At 37.7% G+C, this 27,831-nt stretch overlaps 1 protein-coding gene across 2 annotated transcripts; it reads right to left on the bottom strand.

Moving 5' to 3' along the window:
- LOC128703770 (carnitine O-acetyltransferase) lies at positions 1 to 25,323 on the bottom strand. 2 transcript variants are annotated; one of them, XM_053798570.2, is made up of 14 exons: positions 25,166 to 25,323; positions 23,864 to 24,000; positions 20,450 to 20,585; positions 19,001 to 19,173; positions 17,412 to 17,577; positions 15,327 to 15,498; positions 8,969 to 9,144; positions 8,002 to 8,102; positions 4,319 to 4,342; positions 3,420 to 3,539; positions 2,858 to 2,980; positions 2,441 to 2,639; positions 1,140 to 1,277; positions 1 to 579 (listed from the first exon to the last, which is right to left on the bottom strand). In XM_053798570.2, exons 1-14 carry the CDS (start codon positions 25,196 to 25,198, stop codon positions 361 to 363), a joined length of 1,917 nt encoding a protein of 638 aa, XP_053654545.2. In that variant the 5' UTR covers positions 25,199 to 25,323; the 3' UTR covers positions 1 to 360. The 2 variants fall into 2 exon arrangements, with proteins under 2 accessions (XP_053654545.2, XP_053654546.2); XM_053798571.2 differs by lacking the exon at positions 4,319 to 4,342 and having other exon boundaries at positions 213 to 579.
- Positions 25,324 to 27,831: the final 2,508 nt, after the last annotated feature.

The raw sequence follows: 27,831 nt of genomic DNA, 5'->3' as shown, positions 1-27,831 counted from the left end.
ATGGTGCAAAGGTGACATTAAAACAATACCAAAGATGGCTGACAAGCCCATTACCATTATAGTATGCCCTTTGCTTAGTGACGAATTTGTTTACCGACGTGGTCTTAGGAACGGAACTCCGTCGTTAAGAGAGGAGAGGCTGTAATAAAAGCATAATAGGGTCTCTAGTGGTTATAATATAATTTAATACATTTCTAATGCTTATGTTTCACTTCAAGGAGTAAAACTGGTGATTTTTTATTTTTTGAAGGAAATTTTATGTCATTCTGGAATGTCACCCAGAACTATAACACAGCACCTTGAAAAATAACTCTAGAACTCTGAACATCATGGAACAATACAAAAATTCTGTAATATAATTTAAAGTTTGGCTTTGAGTCCATCTTGCAGTAATATATTCTGCATATCTCTAAGGCTTTGTTCGAGAGCCTCACGAAAAGTGGCTGAGTCTGTTTCTGGTGAAGAGTTAAAAGCTGAGGTGCCAAAGAAAACAGCATCATCTCTAGGATTGTAGCAACAACCATAACCATCTGGCACTAGTGGCCCAAAGCACATGAAGGCATCACAGCGAGCAGGAACCTGAAACCAGAGAACCGAGTTAGTATGATATAATAATAATAATAATAATTAAAATCCCTTCAGAGCAGGTGCTTGACACTAGTGAAGGATTCTTGGTCCAAGGAACTAAAACTACGCTTCCCTTCCCTTCCTTGAGTCTTGAATACTGCCTGTTTCCCATGTGATGTATGACACTGGGTTTAGAATTTCCTCAGGAATATGATAATCAGCAAAATACTGCTATATTTTATGTCACATAAAGAAACAAGTTAATTAAGCTACAGTTCAGACTACGTAATATAAAGGGCCTCTAACTCTTTCAGCTGTAGCGAAGCAGTATGGCATCTCAGATTTCATATGTGCAGATTTAGTAGTATTTGGCTCACTGGTGCATATGGCAACATCAAAAGTGTTTTTTGGTGGGAAACGGCCATGTTAAAAAAAAAAAAGTATGTGTTTATCACTGAGCCTATTTTAAAATTGGGCAACAGCATATGCAGACATACAGTGAATTGAACTTGGAAATGAGCAACAGCATAATGAATACAAAGGTACCATATATAAGCGTGCATTCTGCTTACCTGGCTTGTGGAGAGACGCATATGAGAACTGCGTAAATACCCCACATCCATAAAGAGTGTGGGTACATCCATTCCAGCTTCAATAGCAGCAAGTTTCAATCCAAGAAGGTGACGGTCAACCCCATGTGCATTCACAGCCTAAGAAGAAAATTTTTAATTACCATAAGTGGTTCATGTAAGTGTTTATAGAGGTGAGGATATATGCTGTTTGGAGGGACATCTGAACTGTCGTATCTGTGTGCCTCTGGCAAGACAGTGATAGTGTGAATGACGAAAGTGTTTCTTCTCTTGGGTCACCCTGCCTCAGTGAGAGACAGCCAGCATGTTAAAAAAATATATTTGATATGTACGTATATTCAATCTAGTAACCCCTTCTCCAGTATAAACTACTAAATGTAAAAAGAAAATCTTTTGTTTCTTCTTTTTCAGGTTACCCAGCCTTGGTGGGAGACAGCAAGAGTATTAAAAAAATTTACATTATATTCAGTTTTTTTCAACAGTATTTTAGAAGATAAGGGAGATAGAGAACTTTTGGAATCTTCTGGTAGAGAGAGATCCACATTCCTTTTCTATATCTTTGATGCCATGTGCTATCCTAAGACTTTTCAAAAACCTTCAAGTATTAAATTTAGCACTTATGAAGAAGCAGCCAAATATTCGTACTGAGACTTCTGCACATAGGTCTAGCTATTATAAGTGATAAGCACTCACTGTTTGTACAGAAATGCAAATGTGGGGGTAAAAAAAGGACATACAAATAAGTTTGTTGAAAAAAAAAAAAGGGAAGGAAAGAGAAACAAAAATTAAATGCATTAAGGGTATGGCAAAAGAATACAAATAGTGCACAAATTGGAGATGAAACTTGGTAGTTGTTTTGGTCCATCCTGGATCATTAACAAACCTTGGGAAAATAGAAGAGTTTTCTAAATCTCAAGACAAATTTGTGAGCTGAATGCAAACTGTTGCAGCCAGGGTATTTAGACTTTTATTTTTCAAGACTACAGAAGATAAAAAAAAACAGGGTTTAATGAAAAGGTAATGTAGAGTTGGAGAAAATGGACCAGTGTCAACTGGACCGTCAGTTAGACCAATATGTACAATATTACATGTACTTTCATATGCACCAAAACTTTGATTCCATAAGCAACCAAAGACAACACACTGAAAATGGGATGAAATACCAACAAGTTGATGAGTAAGATACTCAACTGGTATGCATGTACCTTACTCGCCAAGAACAACATATCTGATCTATCTGGGAGAACTACACTCAAAGATTATATTAAGAGAATAATACATACGTGTTTGGCATATGACTTGTGTGCTTCAATTGCAGCTCGCAGAGCTGCTACCTTTTCTGCATTTGGGGTCTCCTTGTTGAGCATAGCTTTAGCAAAGTTAACAGATTCAACTGAACAGGAACGGATAGTCTCTGTGCGACCATAAAGAAATTTCCTTGTTGAAGCTGATTCATAATGGGCACCTGGCTCATGATGAATTCTATAAAAAAATAAATATAGTATAAGTTACTCTCTTGAAATATTACAATCAATAAATATTAATGAAGTTAGACTGGTTTAATTTCAAAATTTTAATTCTTTACCACAAAATGTAAATTGAAAGAGGTAACAAACTCAATTATGACTACTGTAACAGTTCATCAAGCAATATATGCCAGTAATTTTTTCATGACTAGAAAACAATCAGCTAATTCCCACCTATAGAAAGCTAGCTGAATGGCCATCTGCAAAAAACTGTCTGGACTTAGTTTCTGAGACTTGATGAAGTTCTTGCCAAATTCTGAGAATTTGAAGCAGGTCATCTCAAGGTCGCCAACCAAACTACAGAAAAGATCATTGTTTAACTTATATAATGCACTGTTTATCAAGTTTAAGATAATATATAGAAATTACATTTTTATTCTTCAGAAGAGGGCTTCAATGGTGGGCCGAAGTACACAGAACTTGTCATATTTTTGGCACTTATATATTTTCTAGCACTGATATTTTTCCTGGCTTGAAATCTATTCACAATCTGTGCTAGGCTAAAAATTGTAATATGAAGCATCTGTGTTATGTCTACACCAAAGAAATCATGAGAATACAATAGAAAAAGTCCAAAGACATTATACAAAAATGACTGAAAATACTAAAAAGATTCATGAGAATCAGTCCCATATATGGGTTAAATCCCATATAATTCTTCCCTCAGATAAATATGAAAATACCTCTCATCAAGGGTTTCTAAAATACTGCTGTAAGGATTTTTCGATTACCTTACCTTTCTAAAGCAACTTTGGCATCTTCGATGTCTTGCTTAATATCAGCACCTACGTTAAACATCAAGCGATGGGGCCGAGAAAGCTCCTCTGCAGGGGGCTGTGAACCATTTTTCTTTTCACTAAAATGAATAAAAACAATCCTCCTTCATTATCATAAAGTGTGAGTCATGTTCAAATTAACAGTATTTTTTCTTTCATCCTCAACAACCAACAAGTGAGTAAATAATTTTTTTTAAAACTGACCCATATATATTTTTTTTAACACATCAGCCATTTCCCACCGAGGCAGGGTGTCCCAAAAAAGAAACACTTTCATCATCACTCATTCCATTACTGTCTTTCAAGAGGCATGCTGGTACTGCAGTTCAAAAACTCCAACATATCTTCACCCCTCCTTTGGAGTACAAGAACTGTACTTCCCACCTCCAGGACTCAGATTTGTCTAACCGGTTTCCCTGAATCCCTTAATAAATGATACTTTGCTCACACTACAACAACACACCAAGTTATAAAAGCCATTTGCCTCCACCCGCTCCTATCTAACATGCCCATATATGTGCATTCTTAAATAAATTATCCTGCCAAGCTGCATCATTGTACAGTGTACTGAATTTCATAAAACACTAAATCCATAGAGGTAAGAACAAAGAGTGGAGCAGGCACAATTTTACGTCCACTAACTCTGATCTGGTCACTTTATACACTTACTACAGTAAGTGTATAAAGTGACACAGTTGTTTAGAAAGAGAAAAATAAAAATACATTCCTTTACTGAATAAGATACTCCATTTTTGATGCACCATTCCTGGGAAATAAAGTATATGGGAGAGAGAAGAATAACTAATAAGTCTATCACTACTTACTACTTTTATGATGGATGAGTTCATTAAAAACTTACTCTGACACATCTCTTCCAGATATTCTGCAAAAAAAATTTAACATGCTCAAAACAACCATAAAAATAACACTACAAAAAAAAAAAAATTAAAAGGTGAAGCAGCAGTTATGCTGTATTATAAAAGCCTTCATGCAGTTACATAATATAATTAATGCCACATAAGCTGCACCAGTACATCTGAACCACCCTAATATTTGTTTTGTGAAAAAATCTTTAGTATACTTTCATCGTGACATTTTCTGGCTTTTTGGGGGGGAAGGAATTGTGTCTTACCTAATGGAAAATATGGTAATTCTCATAACCGCATAAAATCTTTAAATTTTTAAATCATTACTGTATAGTGAGCCTTCTGAGTCACCTCAGTGTTTCCCCTGAAAATAAATGAAGAAAACTTTGGAGGAATATATTCTGAAGAGGTTCTGATGGTGAATCAATAATATAAGTAAAGTAAATTTTCCATAAATTATTTAAAGCACAAGTAACCTCTTTCCTATTATATAAAAAAATGTAATACATTAACTGTTCTACAACCTGACTTGGCACTGTGTGATTCTGTTGCAGCACAAATGAAAAGGTGCAATCAAAAATTTAATAGAAAGATAATCTTGACATTATGCACCATAAAGCATTAAAGAATCAACATAAAAAATACTGGTAGTACATCCCATAGCATTAATAGGCACAAAATTAAGATACTGTATGCTGTGGTACACAACTCCTTCCAGTCTACTGACTAACTAACACCATGTACAGTTGCACTCTGGAAGCATCTTGTGCCTCACTCAATCTGTGTTTGTTAAGCTATTTTGAATATTTTTATCACTCTATCTGGTAGAGCTCTGAATATTAACCATGGCATCAAACAGTAAACCTGCTCAATTGAAAGGATTTCTGCTGGGTCAAATGATGCAAAAATAACAGACAAAGTTGTTGGTTACAGAAGTCTATTATTGTTAGGATCATAACAAAACAACCTCATCTCTAGCTAAAACAATCATCACTACCAATTGCCTGTTTTCCCTATTAAACCATTATGATAAAAATAATATGCATAAATCTATGACTTTGCTTTATGTGACTGAAACACTCATACCTGCAATAAGAAATGCTGAGAAGTATTAGAATAAAAAAACATACAGCAAGGTAGGATAACTGTACAGTGGAACCTCGACTTACGAGTTTAATCCGTTCCATGACCTAGCTCGTAACTCAATTTGCTCATATATCAAATCAATTTTCCTCATTTAAATTAACTGAGATGCCATTAATCCGTTCTAGCGGAATTCCTGCTCTCAGGAGGCAAGACAAAATGTCTCAATATAACACTAATATCAACTCTATGGCTTATTTATCTATCACTCCATGGGGAAGTGGAACAGAATTCTTCCTCCGTAAGCCATGCGTGTTGTAAGAGGCGACTAAAATGCTGGGAGCAAGGGGCTAGTAACCCCTTCTCCTGTATATATTACTAAATTTGAAAGGAGAAACTTTCGTTTTTCCTTTTGGGCCACCCCGCCTCGGTGGGATGCGGCTGGTGTGTTGAAAGAATAAAGAACTGATCTGACATAATAAACAACATAAATTACACAGAAACATGATATATACTCTAGAATGAATAAAATAGGCCATAATATGGCGAGCGGTGACAGCGCCTCCCGCTCCCGCACTGACCATATCTTCCCATTCTTCCCCTTCTGGAAATGGAGTGTTTGTGAGGCTAATTGCACTAGATCACTAGTTTCATAAGGAAAACACTGAAATAATGTATCTATAAATAAGAAATATTGTATAAAAACATAGTGTACATACGCTGGCGGAGGTGGAGGTTGGAAAAGATAGGCTACTTATTACACTCTTAATGCTACTCATTTTCACTGAGCTTAACTGCTACACTCTTAATGCTACACTGAATCACTGAACTTAATAGGTACACTCTTAATGCTTAATGTGAGGCAGTACCGGCGTAGCAGAAGTACAGCCTCTTCTCACTTGACGACGTACTCATTTACCGACACCTCGGACTTACAACAGGCTCTTTGACTAGTATTCATACCTAAATAATGTATATTAGAGCTAATTTCCTCTATTTTGTTTATTTCAATATACAGTACACTACTGTATAAACATTTAAAAATACCAGAAGTATTATAAATGGTGCAAAGGTGACATTAAAACAATATCAAAGATGGTTGACACAAACTCACTACCATTATAGTATGCTCCTCACTTAGCAACGAATTCATTTAACAATGTGGTCTTAGGAACGGAACTCTGTTGTTAAGTGAGGAGAGGCTGTACTACACTCATACTGCCTGGCAAACTCCACAATACAACCCACACACCTCACTCATGTTTATCTATGATTTTATGCTTTAATTCAATGGACATGATCCTCTTTTTCTTCTTAGCACTGTCCTTTGCACTTACTTTCTTAGGACCCATGGTTAGAAAAAAGAAATTTGGCAAAATAACTGTACAAAATGCAAGCAAAACACGAGAAATGCTTCCACGGCGAGGTAAACAGTGCACTGCACCAACTAGTGGCGGCATTCTGAAGCTCCTCGTTATTATTATTATAATAATAATTATTATAATAATAATTATTATAATAATAATTATTATTATTATTGTTATTAATTTAGGGAACTGGAGCACAGATCCAATTCCTTAGATCAAGAGCCCCTCACTAGCATCAAGGTTCCTTGACACTGGTGAGGGGCTCTTGATCTAGGGAACTGGATCTGTGCACCAGTTCCCTAAATTAATAATAATAATAATAATAATTCTCCATGGGGAAGTGGAACAGAATTCTTCCTCCGTAAGCCATGCGTGTTGTAAGAGGCGACTAAAATGCTGGGAGCAAGGGGCTAGTAACCCCTTCTCCCGTATAAATTACTAAATTTAAGAGAAACTTTCGTTTTTCTTTTTGGGCCACCCTGCCTTGGTGGGATACGGCCGGTGTGTTGAAAGAAAGAAGAATAATAATAATAATAATGACGAGCTTCAGAACGCCACCACTAGATGGCGCAGTGCACTGTTTACCTCACCATGGAAGCATTTCTCATGTTTTGCTTGCATTTTGTACAGTTATTTTGCCAAATTTCTTTTCTTCTAACCATGGGTCCTAAGAAAGTATGTGCAAAGGACAGTGTTGAGAAGGAAAACAGGATGATGCCCATAGATAAACACATAGATAAACACAAATGAGGTATGCGGGTTGTGGGTTGAGAGGGAAGCTCATTTGTAACTTGGATTTTGGCTCGTAACTCAGAGCAAATTATCGACCGAGCGACGGCTCGTATCTTGAAAAACTTGTATGTTGGGGCACTCGTAAGTCAAGGTTCCACTGTATTCCAAATGAAGGTAGAATTTGTAAGATGTACTTGCCATTTGACAGGTTAATGAGACAGAAAGAAAGCAGCTATATGCAGTATATCAACAGAGGTGTATTGAGAGATATCTCATTATTTGCTTCACCCAGCCTTATCCTAGTTAACTTTGGTGCCCATACTTATGCATCCACAGTATAGCCCACTCAGTGTTAAGTAAAACCTGGTGCTTAAAAAAATAAAATTTTGCATGAGTAACACCATATATAATGTGACCCTTCAAAGCAAGGAAGTGCGTATAAATAATGGAACACTATACACCTGAGACTAAGTAAAATTTAATAGAGGACTCACATATAATCCATAATGTGATCCATAAGATTAGCAACTGGAGGTCCTTCAGCTGGTGTATGCTCATAGGTCAATCCAACTGCACCCTTCTTCCCAACAATGAACTGTTGAATAAATTGTTAAATTATTTCTGGAAAAAATTACTAACATTTTGATGTGTAAATAAAATAGCACATTTATTAAGAAACATAAGAGACCAGGGTGTAAAGCACCCACCAAATCCTAGGCTCAAAGATTTCAGAGGAAGGCAGCTAGGGTTTACCCTCAAAACTGCTGAGAAAAAGGTTGCCTGAGGCTTGACAGACAGATGCTTTCCTTATCTTCACCGGCCCCTATCTAGCACAGGTCTGCTGCATGTTAAAGCCACTACAACTCAAAGCCTCCTTTACCCACTACCTCCAACCATTACTGGGTGAATTCCTAACCCTCTTACTTTGCACCCCAGATTTATACATCCTCTTTGTCATGCTATCTCTCTCTGTCATCTACATGTAGAAACCACCTCAACCACCCCTTCTCATCCTTCTGAATTATATTCTTGGTAACCCAGCATCATTTCTTTATTTTAACACGTCAGCTGTTTCCCACAGAGGCAGGGTGACCCAGAAAAGAAAAACCCAAAAAGAAAGAAAAAAACTTTCATCATTCAACACTTTCACCATCACTCACACATAATCAGTGTCTTTTCGGAGGTGCTCAGATACTGTCATATCTGAGCACCTCCTTTAAAGTGCAGGCACTGTACTTCCCATTTCCAGGACTCAAGTTATATGATATAAATAAGTAAATGCAACAAGAGCACAAGTAATATGTTCATACACATTTAAAAGGAAAGTTGATTTCCAAGCACTTTCATAATCTCTGTCACATTCTCCAGAAAAAGAGAATGTGATCGAGAAATGACGAAAAATGCTTGAAAATTAACTTACTTTTGAAGTGGTTAAATTGCATAAATAAAGAAATATCTTACCTGAATGGTTTTATCATACCATCTATTGCCTGCATATCCTTGAGGACCATTACCATGCACACAGTTTAGAGCTGCATCAGTCATTATGTTACCAGTAGGGTTGACAATAGGTCCATCTAATGCCACCAAAAATATGCACCGCTGTATCTCGTCAATAGAAGCTCTGTTTGTCTTATCTGTTGGAGGTATGATTTATCACAAAATTTGCTCAATAAGCAGAAACACTGCCTGAAGAAAGTGCAATAGAATAATAGTTACTATACCTTGTCTGGAACAATTCATGATTAAATTTGTAAATGAAACTTGTTAATAATAATAATAATAATAATAATAATAATAATAATAATAATAATAATAATAATAATAATAATTTTTTTTTATTAGCACACTGGCCGATTCCCACCAAGGCAGGGTGGCCCGAAAAAGAAAAACTTTCACCATCATTCATTCTATCACTGTCTTGCCAGAAGGGTGTTTTACACTACAGTTATTAAACTGCAACATACAGGAAATGTAGTTATATGTAATAAAATACTGTTAAGCACAAAAGAAACCCACTAGAATGTGGCGCATTTCAGGTAATTGATAATGGCCCAGAGTGGACTAAAATAACTTGTAAGTTATATCTCCAATTTCTGGGTTAGCTGTGAAAAGATTACCAAATTATATAGAAGGTATGAACTGTCTTCAAAATTTAAAGGGTAACTTAGATGTGCAAGTTTAATAACTAAATTAGAAAACTGGAAAAATTGCACCTACAAATCCTAAACTTATTGAGTACCATCCTGTCCATAAAATGCATCAGACAAAGATCTAAGTCATTCAGAAGAAGAATGATAGTTATTTAATCCCAGGAAGGGGAAGGTAACTCTAATTCCTTGGACGAAGAAACCTTCACCAGCATCAAGGCACCCCTGTTGAAGGGTTTAAGCAGTAAATAAGTCAGTCATGGTTACTCATGGAAGCAATTCTATGTGAAATTTAATGAAGGCTATTCATTTCCTACAATACTGGTTCTTTTAATTCCTCCCACTCTTCCCAGGAACCCTTTTAGAAAGCCCTGAAGTGCATTTACCTATCTCTATGCAGTATTCATATTTACTTAAAGTAAACATGTCCTGTAGCTTCATTGCTAGCACACTCAGCTGGCTCACACCTTGAGGTCTGTGGTTCTATCTCCAGTATGGACAGAAACATTAGGAGGGGTTTTCCTGAGACACCTGCTGTCTATGTTCCTTAGCAGTAAAATAGGTACCTGGGTGTTAATTGACTGGCGTGGATTGCATCCTGAGGACAAAACTGACCTAATTTGCCCAAAATGCTCTGCTAAACAAGGGACTTTCTACATAGTAGCATGTCATTGATGTCAGCTAAGCCAGTATACATTGTTGTACCTTGGAGATAGGTCATCCTGTAATATTTAACTGTTGTCTGAGAATGTGATTATCACTTAATATTATAGCGCGAAAGTCTCCGTTTATAGCTAAAATAGAGATTTTCAGCGTTATATTATTATCTGTCAATATATAAAATATACCATGGTATTATCATTATTATTATTATTACTATTATTATTATTATCAATATCGATGATTTTTAGTTATTATTATTGCTAGGTAGGATTTCTTATATGCATGTAGAACATACAAAAAGTCAGGAAACCATCAGGTAAATTGTTCACTTGTTTAAGTCCGGCTTACTGACCTTCGGGTCACGTGATCCAACCTGATGACGGGTCAACAGACTGGCAGTGAGTCAGTCTGCTTCCTGATCTAGCCCTGACTACTGATCATATATTGGTTCTCTCTTAGATTCACTCAGTTTGAATATTCTTGAGACTTAGACTTAAGAGCTGGCTCATAGTTCATTCAGTATTGTTTCGAAGATTGATTTGTATATATTCTAGGGCATTCCAGCAATCTTTAGAGATTTGTATATATTCTAGGGCATTCCAGCAATCTTTAGAGATATGTCTTTTCAGACAAATTCTTGCTGTCTGTTTTCTTTATGACAGAATTCAGAGGTCTTGTTAAATTTTGTACATTTATGCAGTTGGGTTTAACACAGTCTTGTTGAGGCAAAGACTTTGATGCTTGTAAAGACTTAAATTTTAAAGAGTTAAAGATTAGTGTTCATTGTTAATGTGATATTTCCATGTGTTTGAACTTTATATATATATATATTTCTGTAAATACATAAAACTATTGCACATACAGTATTAAGTCATAATATTATGTACAAAGAGAAGATAAAGTATTGTATTCAAATACACCTACCATCCGGCTTACGACCGAGTTCGGTTCCGAGAAACCAGTCGTAAGTCGAAATGGTCGTAAATAGAACCTTACTACTGAATATCAACAAAACATTTTTGTAATGACTTTATTTTATTGTTTTATTTTGGTATTTCATGTTTTACTTTACTTTTAAGCTGTTAGTACTGTATTTTATACTGTAAGGTTTAGGATAAACACTGTGTACAACACAAATACTGTAGTTGTTTATTTCCCAAAAATTTGGCATAAAAAACACGGTCGTAAGTCGAGTGGTCGTAAGTCGAGCAGGTCGTAAGTTGGATGGTAGGTGTACTTTAAAATTAAACATAATAAGATTTTAATATTATTGTATTGAGTTTCCTAGTTGAAATTACCCCTAGACTCTAAAATATATTATTTTTTTTTATTATCACACTGGCCGATTCCCACCAAGGCAGGGTGGCCCGAAAAAGAAAAACTTTCATCATCATTCACTCCATCACTGTCTTAAACTATATTAAACTAGCTTTAATTCAATACCTTGTTGCCTGAGAGGGAAAATTTTGTAACAGGTCAAATTCTGAAGTTCTTTATAAACTTCCAAGGAATAAAAAATTCCTCTAAATCTCTTACTCGCAACAACATTGTACATGTACTTGTAGAAATTGGTATGGTGATACTGACAAGATGTGGAAAAAGACACTTTTGTACAGTTCAGAACATTTATTAGAGAAAACATTTCACCACTAGTGGCTTCTTCAGTCCTGAAGAAGCCTCGTGGCAAAACATTTCCTCTAATAAATGTCCTGAGCGATATGTAAATGTCTTTTTCCACACCCCTGTTCAGGACTTTCTTCCACTAACTTTCTCTTCATCACACGGTACCTAATGATGATCTACAGAAATATTAACAATACATATGTTTGCAAAAAAAATTTTTTTTTTTTGATACACTCTTGAAGTCACTCTGTTTCGCTCCATTCTCTCCACATGTCCGAACCACCTCAACAACCCTTCCTCAGCCCTCTGGACAACAGTTTTGGTAATCCCGCACCTCCTCCTAACTTCCAAACTATGAATTCTCTGCATTATATTCACTGCCTCCAGCCTTCTCCTCGCTGCATTCCACCCATGCTTCACAGTGTGTTGGTAAAACTATACTCTCATACATTCCCCTCTTTGCCTCCAAGGACAAAGTGTCTCCACAGACTCCTAAGTGCCGATTCAATCTTTCATAGACCCATCCGCTGACACGTCCACTCCCAAATACATGTATCTGAATACATTCACCTCCTCCATACTCTCTCCCTCCAATCTGATATCCAATCTTTCATCACCTAATATTTTTGTTATCCTCATAACCTTACTCTTTCCTGTATTCACTTTTAATTTTCTTCTTTTGCACACCCTTCCAAATTCATCCACCAATCTCTGCAACTTCTCTTCAGAATCTCACAAGAGCACATTGTCATCAGCAAAGAGCAACTGTGACAACTCCCACTTTATGTGTGATTCTTTATCTTTTAACTCCACGCCTCTTGTCAAGACCCTCGCATTTACTTCTCTTACAACCCCATCTATAAATATATTAAACAACCACGGTGACATCACACATCCTTGTCTAAGGCCTACTTTTACTGGGAAATAATTTCCCTCTTTCCTATGTACTCTAACTTGAGCCTCACTATCCTCGTAAAAACTCTTCACTGCTTTCAGTAACCTACCTCCTACACCATACACCTGCAACATCTACCACATTGCCCCCCTATCCACCCTGTCATACGCCTTTTCCAAATCCATAAATGCCACAAAGACCTCTTTAGCCTTATCTAAATACTGTTCACTTATATGTTTCACTGTAAACACCTGGTCCACACACCCCCTACCTTTCCTAAAGCCTCCTTGTTCATCTGCTATCCTATTCTCCGTCTTACTCTTAATTCTTATTAAAAATTGCACCAACCACTCAAAACTATATCCCCACCTGCTTTTTTCTATCTTTATCCCATCAATCCCGGCTGCCTTACCCCCTTTCATTTTACCTACTGCCTCACGAACTTCCCCCACACTCACAACTGGCTCTTCCTCACTCCTACAAGATTTTTAAACTGCAACATTAACACCCAAAATATTCCCTCCATCTTCCTTCAGAGTGCAGGCAATGTACTTCCCATCTCCAGGACTCAAGTCCGGCCTGCCCTCTTCCCTCCCGCAGACCGATTTCCCTGAACCCCTTCATAAATGTTACTTTGCTCACACTCCAACAGCACGTCAAGTATTAAAAACCATTTGTCTCCATTCACTCCTATCAAACACGCTCACGCATGCCTGCTGGAAGTCCAAGCCCCTCGCACACAAAACCTCCTTTACCCCCTCCCTCCAACCTTTCCTAGGCTGACCCCTAGTATATAAAGTATTTAAGATGACTAAAATTTTAACAGGATTTAGATAAACTGATCACATGGAGTAAATAATAGAACATAGATTTATGCTGAGAAATGACACAATAGAGATAAGTGAAAGAACAAATAAAGATTATAATTGTGTCAGAAACTTAACCCGTAAACGGTCCAAGCAGATCTACGTTCACATGCGTAGTGCTCCAAAAGCAGATCTACGTTTTTTTTTACATATTTTCAAATATAACAAAATAAAAACATAGATCAAAGTTTTTTACATGTTTTCAAATGTAAAAAAAAAAAAAGATCTACTTTTTTTACATACTATCAAATGTTGAAAAAACGTATATATACGTTTGGACTGTTTATGGGTTAACCCTTAAATGGTCCAAACAGATCGACATTCAAATTTGTATTGCTACAAAAGTAGATCTACTTTTTTTTACATATTTTCAAATATAACAAAAAAAAATGTAGATAAAAGTTTTTTTACACATTTTCAAATGTAAAACAAAAAAGAAGATCTACATTTTTTTATATACTTTCAGATGTTGAAAAAACATATATATACGTTTGGACCATTTAAGGGTTAAAAGATCATCAGTTGTATAGAAAGACCTTGGGTGATTATATGTACACAAAAATATTAAAGAAGCTCTCACTGATTGATATAAAGATAAAAGGAGATATGATAATTTTTTTTAGGTTCATAAAATGATCTGCAAGGATGAAGAATTCTTAGCACATTACCTTCAACATGAAAAACAAAAAAGCACAGTCATAAACTGAGAAGGGGAGCTAAAAGGATAATGGAAATTTTTTCTTAAAAAATGATGGAACAATGGAGGTATTGTTACAACCACTGGAAATTTGAAAAGTACATAAATTAATTTCTATAAATCAGACACTACAAGCTGTTTCTGCATGACTCACAAAATCGTAATGACACAAGTGCAAACAAACCATACCATGGGCAGGGATAGAACCTGTGATCAGAGTGATAAAACTCCAGGTCAACATGCTAACCACTGGGCCAGCTGGCTACAATAAGTTTCGTCCAACTAGGAATATTTATACACCATAGGAAGGTTACCATAGGCACCACTATGACCACAAATGCAAGTTTTTACAAACGAATCTCCCGCCAGGGTAGCTGTGACTAGCTCTAGCTCAAGTCCCCCTCAAAGCCATGTATAAATTTTTTTTTTTTTTTTTTAACAAGTCGGCCTTCTCCCACCAAGGCAGGGTGACCCAAAAAGAAAGAAAATCCCCCCCCAAAAAATACTTTCATCATCATTCAACACTTTCACCTCACTCACACATAATCACTGTTTTTGCAGAGGTGCTCAGGATACAACAGTTTAGAAGTATATACGTATAAAGATACACAACATATCCCTCCAAACTGTCAATATCCCAAAACCCCTCCTTTAAAGTGCAGGCATTGTACTTCCCATTTCCAGGACTCAAGTCTGGCTATATAAAATAACCGGTTTCCCTGAATCCCTTCACTAAATATTACCCTGCTCACACCTAGTTGGACAAATCTTATTGTAGTCAGCTGGCCAAGTGGTTAGCGCATCGGTCTGGAGTTTTAAGACTATGATCGCGGGTTCTATTCCCACCCATGGCATGGTCTGTTTCTGCAGCTATGCACAGGTAATTACACACAAAATTATTATGGTCATAAATGGCATAACTCACCTTTTCTAAGCTGTTTATATGCTTTACCCCATACATTGCGGTTCTGTGTGGTGAGAATGCCAACCGGAATAGTTGGATGAGTAGAACGCTCTACTACATTACGCAGCTGATGAACCAACTGTTTTACATTCAGTGCTTTTCCGTCTTTCCCATACACATCAATCTTGAAGAACTGAAAGAGTAATGAGAGCTCAGGATACAGTTTATGTCCATACTACCACTAACACTCTTTCAATTAAAATTATTATGCTTGTGCAAATTTTTACTCTAAGTGATTAGTCGACAATTGTAACACAAAGATAATTTTTACACTTTATGCAATGGAAAATAATTGAACACTCTTGAACAATGGAAGTCAGAAATGCTAAATTTTACCTTTATTTATTCATTAATTCTGAAGTACAGTGTTACTATTTAAAAAGTGAATAGATGTTTGTATACCTGGAAGGTGTTTTGGGGGTCAACGCCCCCGCAACTCAGTCTATGACCAGACCTCGCTTGTAATTCTGTATTTTTTACAAGATTGAATTTACAGGCTACAAGCTGTTATTCTACCACAGCACATTTTGAAGCGCAGCCCTAAGGTATACTACTAGCCCCCAGAATGCCATCTACAACAGTCAACTAACACCCAGGTATCTATTTACAGCTAGATGAACAGTGCCCATACCCCACCTGGGAATCAAACTTAGGTTACTTCAGTTTTGAGCTGAGCACTATCATTCATTCATTCATTAGAGGTTCGCCGGTACTTCCGGCCCGGGTCTTCTCCATATGGTGACCCGGCTAGCACTATCATTTAAATTACAAGTCACTTTTATGGAGTAACGTGACAATTTTTATTTTCTCTATAAAACATTCACTTTTTCTAAAGAACTTTTATTAATAGTTATATAAATACAGTTCAGAAAACTGTTTTAGTGACACCAATAATACTACCATCAATGAATGCTCATAAAACACTAAACAGGAGTCAATTAATGACAAAGCAACTGTGTATCTCTGTCTGATTCTGAAGGGGGCTACAAAAAAATAAGTATGACCTTTGTATATGAGTACTTAAAGAAAAAATGGCACAATGCCATGACTAGAACAATACTTAAAGAGTTTAAGAATTGATTAATTTACTTCTTGGAAATCTTACTTGGAAATCTTACTTGGAAATCTTACTTGGAAATCTTACTTGGAAATCTTACTTGGAAATCTTACTTGGAAATCTTACTATGGAAATCTTACAATGGAAATCTTACTATTCAGGATCACTCGCTTCAATATCTATATTGCAAGGCTAGTATTTGATGAAATTAAAATTTTTTCAAGGAAAACCAATATAGTAAATAAGGCAGAAAACTTGTTTGAAACTTAAGAAAATGGTTCATAAAAAGTAATGCAAAACTAACATTTGATCATGAATACCAAACCAAAATATGTACAGTCTTAGTTAGGCAAATAGATAGGTTAAGAAACTATTAATAAAAGAGAAAGTCAAAACCATTTTCATAACTGCTAATGCTTCTTCTTCTTTCAACAAACCGGCTGCATCCCACCAAAGCAGGGTGGCCCACCAAAGCGGGGCGGCCCACCAAGGCGGGGTGGCCCACCAAGGCAGGGTGGCCCACCAAGGCAGGGCGGCCCAAAAGGAAAAACGAAAGTTTCTCCTTTTAAATTTAGTAATATATACAGGAGAAGGGATTACTAGCCCCTTGCTCCCGGCATTTTAGTCGCTTCTTATGACATGCATGACTTACAGAGGAAGAATTCTGTTCCACTTCCCCATCAAGAACTGCTAAATGCTATTATAGTATAAGTACTGTATTACAAACCAAGGCCAACTCGATTACAATTTGAAGAACAAAAACTTATATACAATTAATCGATAAGCAAACAACAAGGTAAGAAACATGGATGAAATAGGGCATTACAAAATGCGCAAAGAAAAAGAAGCAAGTTGCAGAGAATTTTTTTTAGGACAATGTTTTGATCACATTGAACCTTGTCATGTCATTACTAATACAGCTGTATACAGAGCAAAATCTGTCCCAATAAATGCTCATTCTGCAACTCAGTCATGGAACATATACTTACATGATTGTTATGGGCTACTACTATGTGCTTTGGCAGATTTGGCTCTTGCCCATAGAATCGAATTGTATCTCTTGTCACTCCAGGAATGCGACAAGTACCAAGAATCTTGAAGTACTGAGACATATCTAAAATATCCTTTCCCATGCGATCCAGTGGTACAGTTTTCCTTAAAAAAAAAAATTAAATTCAGAATAAGCTACGAGAGGAATACCCATTAGCATTAAAACTGTTAAGGTAACAAAATTAAAATTAATTATAAAAAATTATCATTTTCACATCATCACCATCTCTAGAGATGAACTTCACAAGTTCCTCCTAACACTGACTGATCAACGCAGCTCAAATTCCTCAATTTAACCGTATGCAGTGAGCACCAATACTATAAATGACCTTCCTTGAGGCCTGGTAAGAGTCCAGGCCACAGGGAAGGGGCATTGATCCTTGGAACTACTGCATTAACAGGTATATAATCACAGGCCTTTTGTGTAACCATATGCTCTTGTGCTACTGTTCACAGGGTGGATGTTGGGTGTACAATAAACTAGCCATTTTGGAAGCAAAATCTAATCTACAACCAAAAACAGAAAATCAAAAATTCTTCCAATAACTTTTTTCATTCCTACCTTCGTAATACCAGAGAGATTACTGTACAACAATCACACCTAAGCAATACACATCAGGGTGTTCCAAGGAACATTATGGTAAACCCTCAATTTACTGGACTTAGGAAATAGAGGACAAAATTTAGTGGGTCAATTCATTCAGAAACAATGGACAGAGTCAGCTGGTTACAGAATTATCCTTTATTGTTTCAGTTATGGCAAAACAATCTCATCTCTGTCCAGTGCAATTGCCAATACAAACCACCAGCTCCCTCCTTATCAGTCAGTTGCATAAGCTTAGCCCTAGTTAAAGTCTGCCCAAAATGCTGTGTGTACTGTTAGCTTTCAACTTATTCTACCATACATGTATAATGAATTGAAATAAATTATTATTATACTTTTTAATATGCCCATCTCCCCCAGAGGTAGGGTGACCAAGTGAAAGGATGGAGACACATTCACTGCTATTCACTCCATCTGTCTTGCCAGAAATATGCTAACATCATAGTTCAGATCACCCTCTGAACTGCAATATCCTTCAGAGTGCAGACACTACTTCCTACCTCCAGGACTCAAGTTCACCTACCAGTTTTCCCTAAATCCCTTCTTAACCCTTAAACTGTCCAAACGTAGATCTACATTCGCGTGCGTAGTGCTCCGACCTTGATTTTCCCCATTTGAAAGCATGTAAAAAAAAGTAGATCTACGTTCGGAGCCCCCCGCACGTGGACACAGATCTACGTTTGGACAGTTTAAGGGTTAAATGTTACCTTCCTCACACTCCAACACGATGTTAGGTCATAAATCATACCTGTCTCCATTCATTCTGATCTAACACACTCACACAAGCCTTTTGAATGTTCAACCCCCAAAAACTCAAAACCTCCTTTACTTCTATACATACAAATATTCTTAATTTTATCACAAAACTTCATCAAACAATGTAGTACTTTACAATGACAACTTACAAGAATTTACTGTACTTACTGGTCTACCATAGTTTTGTAATCAAGAGTTCCAGAAATAACTTTAGCTGCAAAATTCAGTTGATCGTCCAATGTTTTAAATTCCTGCAAGGGAAAGACAAGCCCTGGAGAAGACCAAACCACCACTGGTCCCCGGCAATCTAGGTATGCTGCATTTAGCCACCAATCAGAGAGCTGAAATCAAGTGTATAAAGAAAAATACAAGAATTAAGCAAACAGTAAAAACACAGAAATGAAAGATAAAGTGTGCGAGATACACTATTAACCACTAAATATTTAGTCCTAGAGTATCTGTGGAAGGGGGCACTTTAGATGTAATAGATTTAAATCCTAAAACTTCAATTCATAAAATTTTAAGTTGCTCAAGAAAATTATAGAGGGAAAAAAAGAGAGTAAGACTATAAATGATAGCACTATCATAGGTCTTAGAAAAATGTGCAGATGAACTAAGTTTTCCCCATGGAAAATTTTTGGTATTTCACTACAATAAAGTAAAATTACTTTCTTTTTTGGGTCACCCTGCCTCAGTGGGAAATGGCCGACATGTTAAAAAAAAATGTAAACCAGCAGACAAATGAAAAATGGAACATATTATGTTAGTATTTAAAAGTTTAGGGGTTTGGGATATTGGCTGTTTGGAGTGACATCTAAACTATCATATCTGAGCACCTCTGCAAAGACAGTGATTATGTGTGAATGATGGCAAAATTGATGAATGATGGTGAAAGTGCTTCATTCTTTTTTTGGTCACCCTGCCTCAGTGGGAGATGGCCGGCATGTTAAAAAAAAAAATTAAAAGTGGTAACAGAGAAAATGTATTATAATGTAGGCATGTCTCCTTGAAGAAATAAAGTATTTGAAAAAAGCCATTAGAAAAGGAGATGAAACACTTGGAGAGAAAATAATTGTTAACTAGCTAACAGTTTAGTTTTCAATCAGCAAATTCCTGTATATCAACTCTGTTAAGTTGCTTTGACAGTTACAGAAATGCTTCAATAAAGATATAGATTGGAAGACTGCATTTACAGTACAGTGTTCCAAGAAATCTGTACTTTAAATTAGCCATTTTGTTTGTTAAATGCTTTTTCAAGAATCTGTGGAGCTTAAAGTAGAAATAATTTGAATTCAAAGCAAATTTCATAGTACATATTTTATATTTCAGATAATGCACAAATGATATTATGTCACATATTTTTAAATGTAAAAAGAAGATAAACTTCATAGTTTTCTTCTTTCTCGGGTCACCATGCCTCGGCGGGAAATGCCAATGTTAAAAAAACAAAAAGGACAAAATAAACACTGAAGCAGAGGATACCATGAGCAAAGTTCTACTTCTATAACTACAAATAAGTAATCACAGTAATGCCAGTTTTGCAAGCATGGGAAATCCCAACATTTATAAAAGACATAAATAAAAATCAGTGTGAAATGTTTGCATATTACTACTAACCCAGTTTTCTGTGTTTCTTGCTCTCTCTAGCAGTTTCTTCTGCAAAGTTGCTCCAATTGCATCTGGAGCACTAAATTTCTTCACAATCTCTTCAGTAACTGCAAATTCTTCATCTGTTACCAGAGGTTTCACTGTTCTGTAAAAGAAATATATCTTCTTATTAACAAGTAAAGATAAATGTTATGATGTATACTGTGTAGTCTTGTGATGTACATTTTATAGTTTTTTGAGATGTTGTATAGTGTTGTGATGTATATGGTTTAATGCTGTACATACTTTAGCATGTAATAACTTTTTAATAAACTGTTTGTTGTAGAATAAAATAATTATATTTAGCTAAATTAAAAGAGTAATATCCCAAGCATGTTCAGCCTCCTAGGAATACAAGTAGAATAAATTTGGTAATGCAGCAGAACTCCCCCATCCATAGATTCAGTATTCAAAGTTTCAGTTATCCACGGTTTACTGTGGCCCAAAAATAACCCTTAATTTTTCTTAACAATGGCCCCAAAGTGCAAAAGTAGTGATGCTGGCAGTTCTTCAAAGCCTAAGAGAAGCAGTGAGATGCTTCCCATCAGTTAAAAAGTGGTAATTCTAGACTTATTTTGCATAAAGTATCAATTAAACTTTATCATAAGTATGTACATTAACAAAAAATGACTTACATACAGGGTTTGCTACTATCCATACTATTCAGGTATTCACAGTAGGTCTTGCAAGGTATCCCCTGCAGATACAGGGTAACTCCTATATATTATGCTAACAAAACTTTTATTTAAAGATATTTTGCCCACAAGAGCTTTTTCAAGTCAATACTTCGCACACACAACATACATACAATATCCAGTACACTGAAAAGGAAGGTGAGATGAAAGTAGGTGTAGTTAGACAATGGATGATGAAGTTGTCTGGTTGCTGGGTGACCTATGCAGTGTTATGGAGAGGTTTTTAAAGATGAATCTAATCTAGCTAGAGAGTTCACAATGCTAGATGCCCCATGGCTCTGTATGATGGCATTAAAAGTCTACACATGTGCAACCTCTGAACACAACCTTCTTGTCCTATTTTCTTTTGTGATAATTAATGATTTCAGTCTCTGTTCAGTCATTTAGATCTATCTGTTTTACCCTAAGAATGATGCACACATTGTTCTGCACATGTATTTTTCAGGTACATTTGTGTTCCAGGACTCGTGTGTGTACTTACCTATTTGTGGTTGCAGGGGTCGAGTCATAGCTCCTGGCACTGCCTCTTCACTGATTGCTACTGGGTCCTCTCTCTCCCTGCTCCATGAGCTTTATCAAACCTCGTCTTAAAACTATGTATGGTTCCCACCTCCACTACATCACTTTCTAGGCTATTCCACTGCCTGACAACTCTATGACTGAAGAAATACTTCCTAACATCCCTCTGACTCATCTGAGTCTTCAACTTCCAATTGTGACTCCTTGTTTCTGTGCCCCATCTCTGGAACATCCTGTCTTTGCCCACTTTGTCTATTCCATGCAGCGTTTTATATGTTGTTATCATGTCTTTCCTGACCCTCCTGTCCTCCTGTCACCTTGTCATAAAACTCCAGTAGGTTTGTGACACAGGATTTTCCTTCCCTGAAACCGTGTTAATTATACGGTTGTTTCTTTCCAGGTGCTCCACCACTTTCCTCCTGATGATCTTCTCCATGACTTTGCATAGTATACACATTAGTGACAGAGGTCTGTAGTTTAATGCCTCGTGTCTGTCTCCTTTTATAAAAACTGGGACTACAGTTGCCATCTTCCATACCTCAGGTAGCTACCCAGTGTGTGTATGTGTGTGAGGATTCTATGCAGTCTTACCAATGTGTACTCTCACACCCACCACAGGGACTTCTGTAGACACCTGCTTCAGTACTGGTATGGCTACAGGTTGTGACAACTGCAATGATGTCACCCTGGTGAAGTGTGGGGAAAATTTGACTGGCCATGTTACCAGTTGGAAGATGAGTTGTGTTGTCAGTTTTGGGGTCTGGGAGAATGCTTTGTGTTTGAGTTGAAGTTAAATAGGTAGGGGATTTTTGTTTTGTGAAGCTATTGCATTGCATTCCAAATTGAGAAATTTGGAACTGCAAATGCTATAGGTACATGCAAAAAATTCATTAACAACCCCACATTTAGTAAGTAATAATTATTCAAGTTTTTGTTTTAGGGGATATGAAACTTCAGGGTGTATTTGATTTTAAGGGAGAGAGTTGTCTAGTTTATTCTCCAGAGTTGGATTGAGGATACTAAACAGTGGCAGCTCGTCCATATGAGCTGCAGAGTTGCAGTCATCCTCAGATGCTCACTGCCAGATGTATGACTTCATCAACCTTACATTAAAATAATTTGCAAACTGACAAATATATTACAGGAAAAATCTGTTGTATGTTGTTTTCAATGTATTTATATGCTAATTCTTTTTTTTTGTTGTTGAAACAAGATAAAAAATTATTAAAAATAGAAGTTTGATGCAGTATGATAGTATAGGTATTACTGGCGTTATGAGCAGCCACTGGTACTAAAGAATTTAGTTGTGTTTAGTTTCAAGGAGGGGTGTTAATGTTGCAGTTTAAAAACTGTAGTGTAAAGCACCCTTCTGGCAAGACAGTGATGGTGAATGATGGTGAAAGTTTTTCTTTTTCGGGCCACCCTGCCTTGGTGGGAATTGGCCAGTGTGTTAATAAAAAAATAATAATAATAATGATGAGGATGCCATTGACATAATGTAGTCACCTTATGGAAGACAAAGCACACAATTTCGAGGAATTCTAAGCATGCATTGGCAAGGGTAGCAGTGAGAGGTGAGCCCTCTGCCATTTGTAATTTCTGGTGGTAGGTGATATCAAAGGAAAAAAATAATTAAACTGGATACAAATTCTGGCAAGATTCTGCCAGAGTCATGTTATAGCAAAGCAAGTATGAACCTTGGTTAGAGGGAACCCAACTAAAGAGAGAAGTGATGTGCAAACTGGATAGCTTTTAGTTTATATTCATACCTGGAGAGGAACAATCATGGATTAATATACTGTATGAAAAAAACTTCTAAATATAGTGCTGGAAAAATGAACACAAAAGCAAACCATACCATGGGCAGGATAGAATCTGTGGTCAGAGAGTCATAAAACTCCAGACCGATGCATCAGCCACTGGGCCAGCTGGCTAACGCATCGGTCTGGAGTTTCATGACTCTCTGACTGTGGGTTCTAACTCCGCCTATGGTATGGTTTGTCTGCAATCGTGTCGTTACAATTTCGTGAAACACAAAAGCAGTATAATGTGATCTTTTATTGACAGCATTTTGCCCACACAGTGGGCTCTATCAAGTCACGTGAAAGAGTATTTTATACCATTTAGTGTATTTCCAAATACAGTATTTTCATCCAAATAAGCTACTCACTTTAAATATTTCTCAAGTGTGTCTTCAAGTGCAGGGACAGGAAGCCGAGGCAAAACTGCCTTGTTATCATGAAGCCTTCTTAACTGGACAACCATCGCTGCATTACTTGCTTGAATAATTCTTCCACACCTCAGTCCCTGTCAATGTGAAAATTTAAGCATAATAGGACCTAAAACAAGAGTACTGTAGCCCATTTCTCATAAACACCATATAATCAGTCTTTTACACAAAACTAACGGCAATTACAGCATCTAACACAGCAGGACCCCACTTACATAGTGGGTTAGGTTCCAGGCTACCACTGCAAACTGAAACAGTCTTGTTTTTCACTTTCCAATGCATATAAAAAGCATAATAACATATTTACACTATCATATATTAAGTAAGCAATATAACTAGGCCTAAAAAAATGCATATACAGTACACACATTACTTAAAATATTTTCATCCTTAGCTTATAGTGAGTGGTTAATCAAACCATACCACGGGCAGGGATAGAACCCGCGATCAGAGAGTCTCAAAACTCCAGACCGTCGTGTAACCCACTGGACCAGCTAGCCAGTGGTTAACGTGATGGTCTGGAGTTCTGAGACTCTCTGATCGCGGGTTCTATCCCTGCCCGTGGTATGGTTTGTTTGCAATCGTGTCATTATGATTTCGTGAGTCGGGTGGTTAATATATTTATTGTAGAAAGTCTGAATAAATGAAGACTGGGTATAATTGTAAACTCCTGTATTACTAAGCAGTAAACTACATCATTGTGCTGAACTAAGATTCACATTTTTGCATTTAATTTCTGGGGAAGTGCAAAACCTGTAGGAGTCATATAGTGCCTGGGGGAGAGGGGTGGGCAATGAGGTCCAATCCAAGAAAGTGGAGGTCACATCAGCTTCCTTGCATCAAGAGCCTCTCACTAGCATCAAAGATCCTCCCCTGAGGGGTTTCAGGGGTTAAATCAAGGGTCCTCAATGGAAATACATAGGTCACTGACTTTTTTGAGTCATCGTAAGCAATTTAAACTATATATTATATGAATGATAACTATTATACTTAAGTAAAGATACCCAGCCAAGCATCTGACACCATGATTCCATTATTCTACCATAACTCATTAAGTCAGTGACTAACAACTCTACCAGATAAACCAATGATCTTTAATGTCCTAACATAATTAACATTAACATGTGACAACTCATAATTACACGTCAATGTCACTACAATTTTACAATGGTAGCCAGAGTGAGGATGATCATCTCAACTCTCATGTCAACTCTTGCAGGTTCCTCAGAGTGCAACACTCACCTGGCGGATGAGGAAGGAGGCTGATAATGCCATCTTGTGCCAGGATGGTTGTAATATACAGAGAGATGAGGTGTGTCACGGTTATCACGATCTGTCGAGGTGCAAAGTCCACAGCTCAGTGCCAGTCAGCTGTTTACCCGAGACAAGTCAGCATCATTACACACACACATACACAGGAGCTATGACTCAACCCCTGACACCACAATTAGGTGAGTACAAGCACACATACACAGGAGCTATGACTCAACCCCTGACACCACAATTAGATGAGTACAAGCACACACACACAGGAGCTATGACTCAACCCCTGACACCACAATTAGGTGAGTACAAGCACACACACACAGGAGCTATGACTCAACCCCTGACACCACAATTAGGTGAGTACAAGCACCCACACAGGAGCTATGACTCAACCCCTGACACCAAAATTAGGTGAGTACAAGCACACACACACAGGAGCTATGAATCAACCCCTGACACCAAAATTAGGTGAGTACAAGCACACATACACAGGAGCTATGACTCAACCCCTGATACCACAATTAGGTGAGTACAAGCACACATACACAGGAGCTATGACTCAACCCCTGACACCACAATTAGGTGAGTACAAGCACACACACACAGGAGCTACGACTCAACCCCTGACACCAAAATTAGGTAAGTACAAGCACACACACACACAGGAGCTATGACTCAACCCCTGACACCAAAATTAGGTGAGTACAAGCACACACACACAGGAGCTATGACTCAACCCCTGACACCACAATTAGGTGAGTACAAGCACACACACACACAGGAGCTATGAATCAACCCCTGACACCACAATTAGGTGAGTACAAGCACACACACAGGAGCTATGATTCAACCCCTGACACCACAATTAGGTGAGTACAAGCACACATACACAGGAGCTATGACTCAACCCCTGACACAACAATTAGGTGAGTACAAGCACACACACAGGAGCTATGACTCAACCCATGACACCACAATTAGGTGAGTACAAGCACACACACACACACACACACACACACACACTACCCATGACACCACAATTAGGTGAGTACAAGCACACACACACACACACACACACACACACACACACACTGACTATATAGTAGAGTTACAAGTGGAGAAGGTAACAGGAACTGAAGGGGACAGGCCAAACTATAAAAGGGGGGACTACACAGGTATGAGAAACTTCCTGCAGGAGGTTCAGTGGGACAGAGAAATGGTAGGAAAATCAGTAAGTGAGATGATGGAATATGTGGCAACAAAGTGCAAGGAGGCAGAGGAAAGTTTTGTTCCCAAGGGAAACAGAAATAATAGGAAGACCAAGACGAATCCTTGGTTTACCCGAAGGTGTAGGGAGGCAAAAGCTAAGTGCAACAGAGAATGGAAAAGGTACAGGAGGCATAGGACCCAGGAAAACAAGGAGATTAGTAGAAGAGCCAGAAACGAGTATGCGCAGATAAGGAGGGAGGCCCAGAGACAGTATGAAAACGACATAGCATCGAAAGTCAAATCTGACCCGAAACTGCTGTATAGCCACATTAGGAAGAAGACAACAGTCAAGGACCAGGTGATAAGGCTGAGGAAAGAAGGTGGGGAACTCACAAGAAACGATCAAGAGGTATGTGAGGAGCTCAACACGAGATTTAAGGAAGTATTTACAGTAGAGACAGGAAGGACTCTGGGGGGACAGACCAGATGGGGACACCAACAAGGAATACACCAACAAGCGTTGGACGACATACATACAGATGAGGAGGAGGTGAAGAAACTGCTAAGGGACATCGATACCTCAAAGGCAATGGGACCGGACAACATCTCTCCATGGGACCTTAGAGAGGGAGCAGATATGTTGTGCGTACCACTTACCACAATCTTCAACACATCCCTGGAAACTGGGCAACTACCTGAGGTATGGAAGACAGCAAATGTAGTTCCCATTTTCAAAAAAGGAGACAGAAAAGAGGCACTAAACTATAGACCTGTGTCATTGACGTGTATAGTATGCAAAATTATGGAGAAGATTATCAGGAGGAGAGTGGTGGAGCACCTGGAACGGAACAGGAGTATAAATGCCAACCAGCACGGATTCACGGAAGGCAAATCCTGTGTCACAAACCTTCTGGAGTTTTATGATAAAATAACAGAAGTAAGACAAGAGAGAGAGGGGTGGGTTGATTGCATCTTCTTGGACTGCAAGAAGGCCTTTGACACAGTTCCTCACAAGAGATTAGTGCAGAAGCTAGAGCATCAGGCGCATATAACAGGAAGGGCACTGCAATGGATCAGAGAATACCTGACAGGGAGGCAACAACGAGTCATGGTACGTAATGATGTATCACAGTGGGCACCTGTGACGAGCGGGGTCCCACAGGGGTCGGTCCTAGGACCAGTGCTATTTTTGGTATATGTGAACGACATGACGGAAGGGTTAGACTCAGAAGTGTCCCTGTTTGCAGATGATGTGAAGTTAATGAGGAGAATTAAATCTGATGAGGACCAGGCAGGACTTCAAAGAGACCTGGACAGACTGGACACCTGGTCCAGCAAATGGCTTCTCGAATTTAATCCTGCCAAATGCAAAGTCATGAAGATAGGGGAAGGGCACAGAAGACCACAGACAGAGTATAGGCTAGGTGGCCAAA

Source organism: Cherax quadricarinatus, chromosome 87, assembly GCF_038502225.1.
Source record: "Cherax quadricarinatus isolate ZL_2023a chromosome 87, ASM3850222v1, whole genome shotgun sequence".
NCBI classification, from domain to species: domain Eukaryota; kingdom Metazoa; phylum Arthropoda; class Malacostraca; order Decapoda; family Parastacidae; genus Cherax; species Cherax quadricarinatus.
The sequence above is the reverse complement of the archived record's forward strand: the minus strand, read 5'-3'. Positions and strand labels throughout refer to the sequence as shown.

Coding starts and splice junctions, on each gene's coding strand:
- LOC128703770 (XM_053798570.2), bottom strand. CDS start 25,198: ATGGCATTATCAGCCTCCTTCCTCATCCGCCAG. Junction 20,586..23,863: donor ACACTTGAGAAATATTTAAA/GTGAGTAGCTTA, acceptor TTTCTTTTACAG/AACAGTGAAACCTCTGGTAA. Junction 17,578..19,000: donor TACAAAACTATGGTAGACCA/GTAAGTACAGTA, acceptor TTTTTTTTTAAG/GAAAACTGTACCACTGGATC.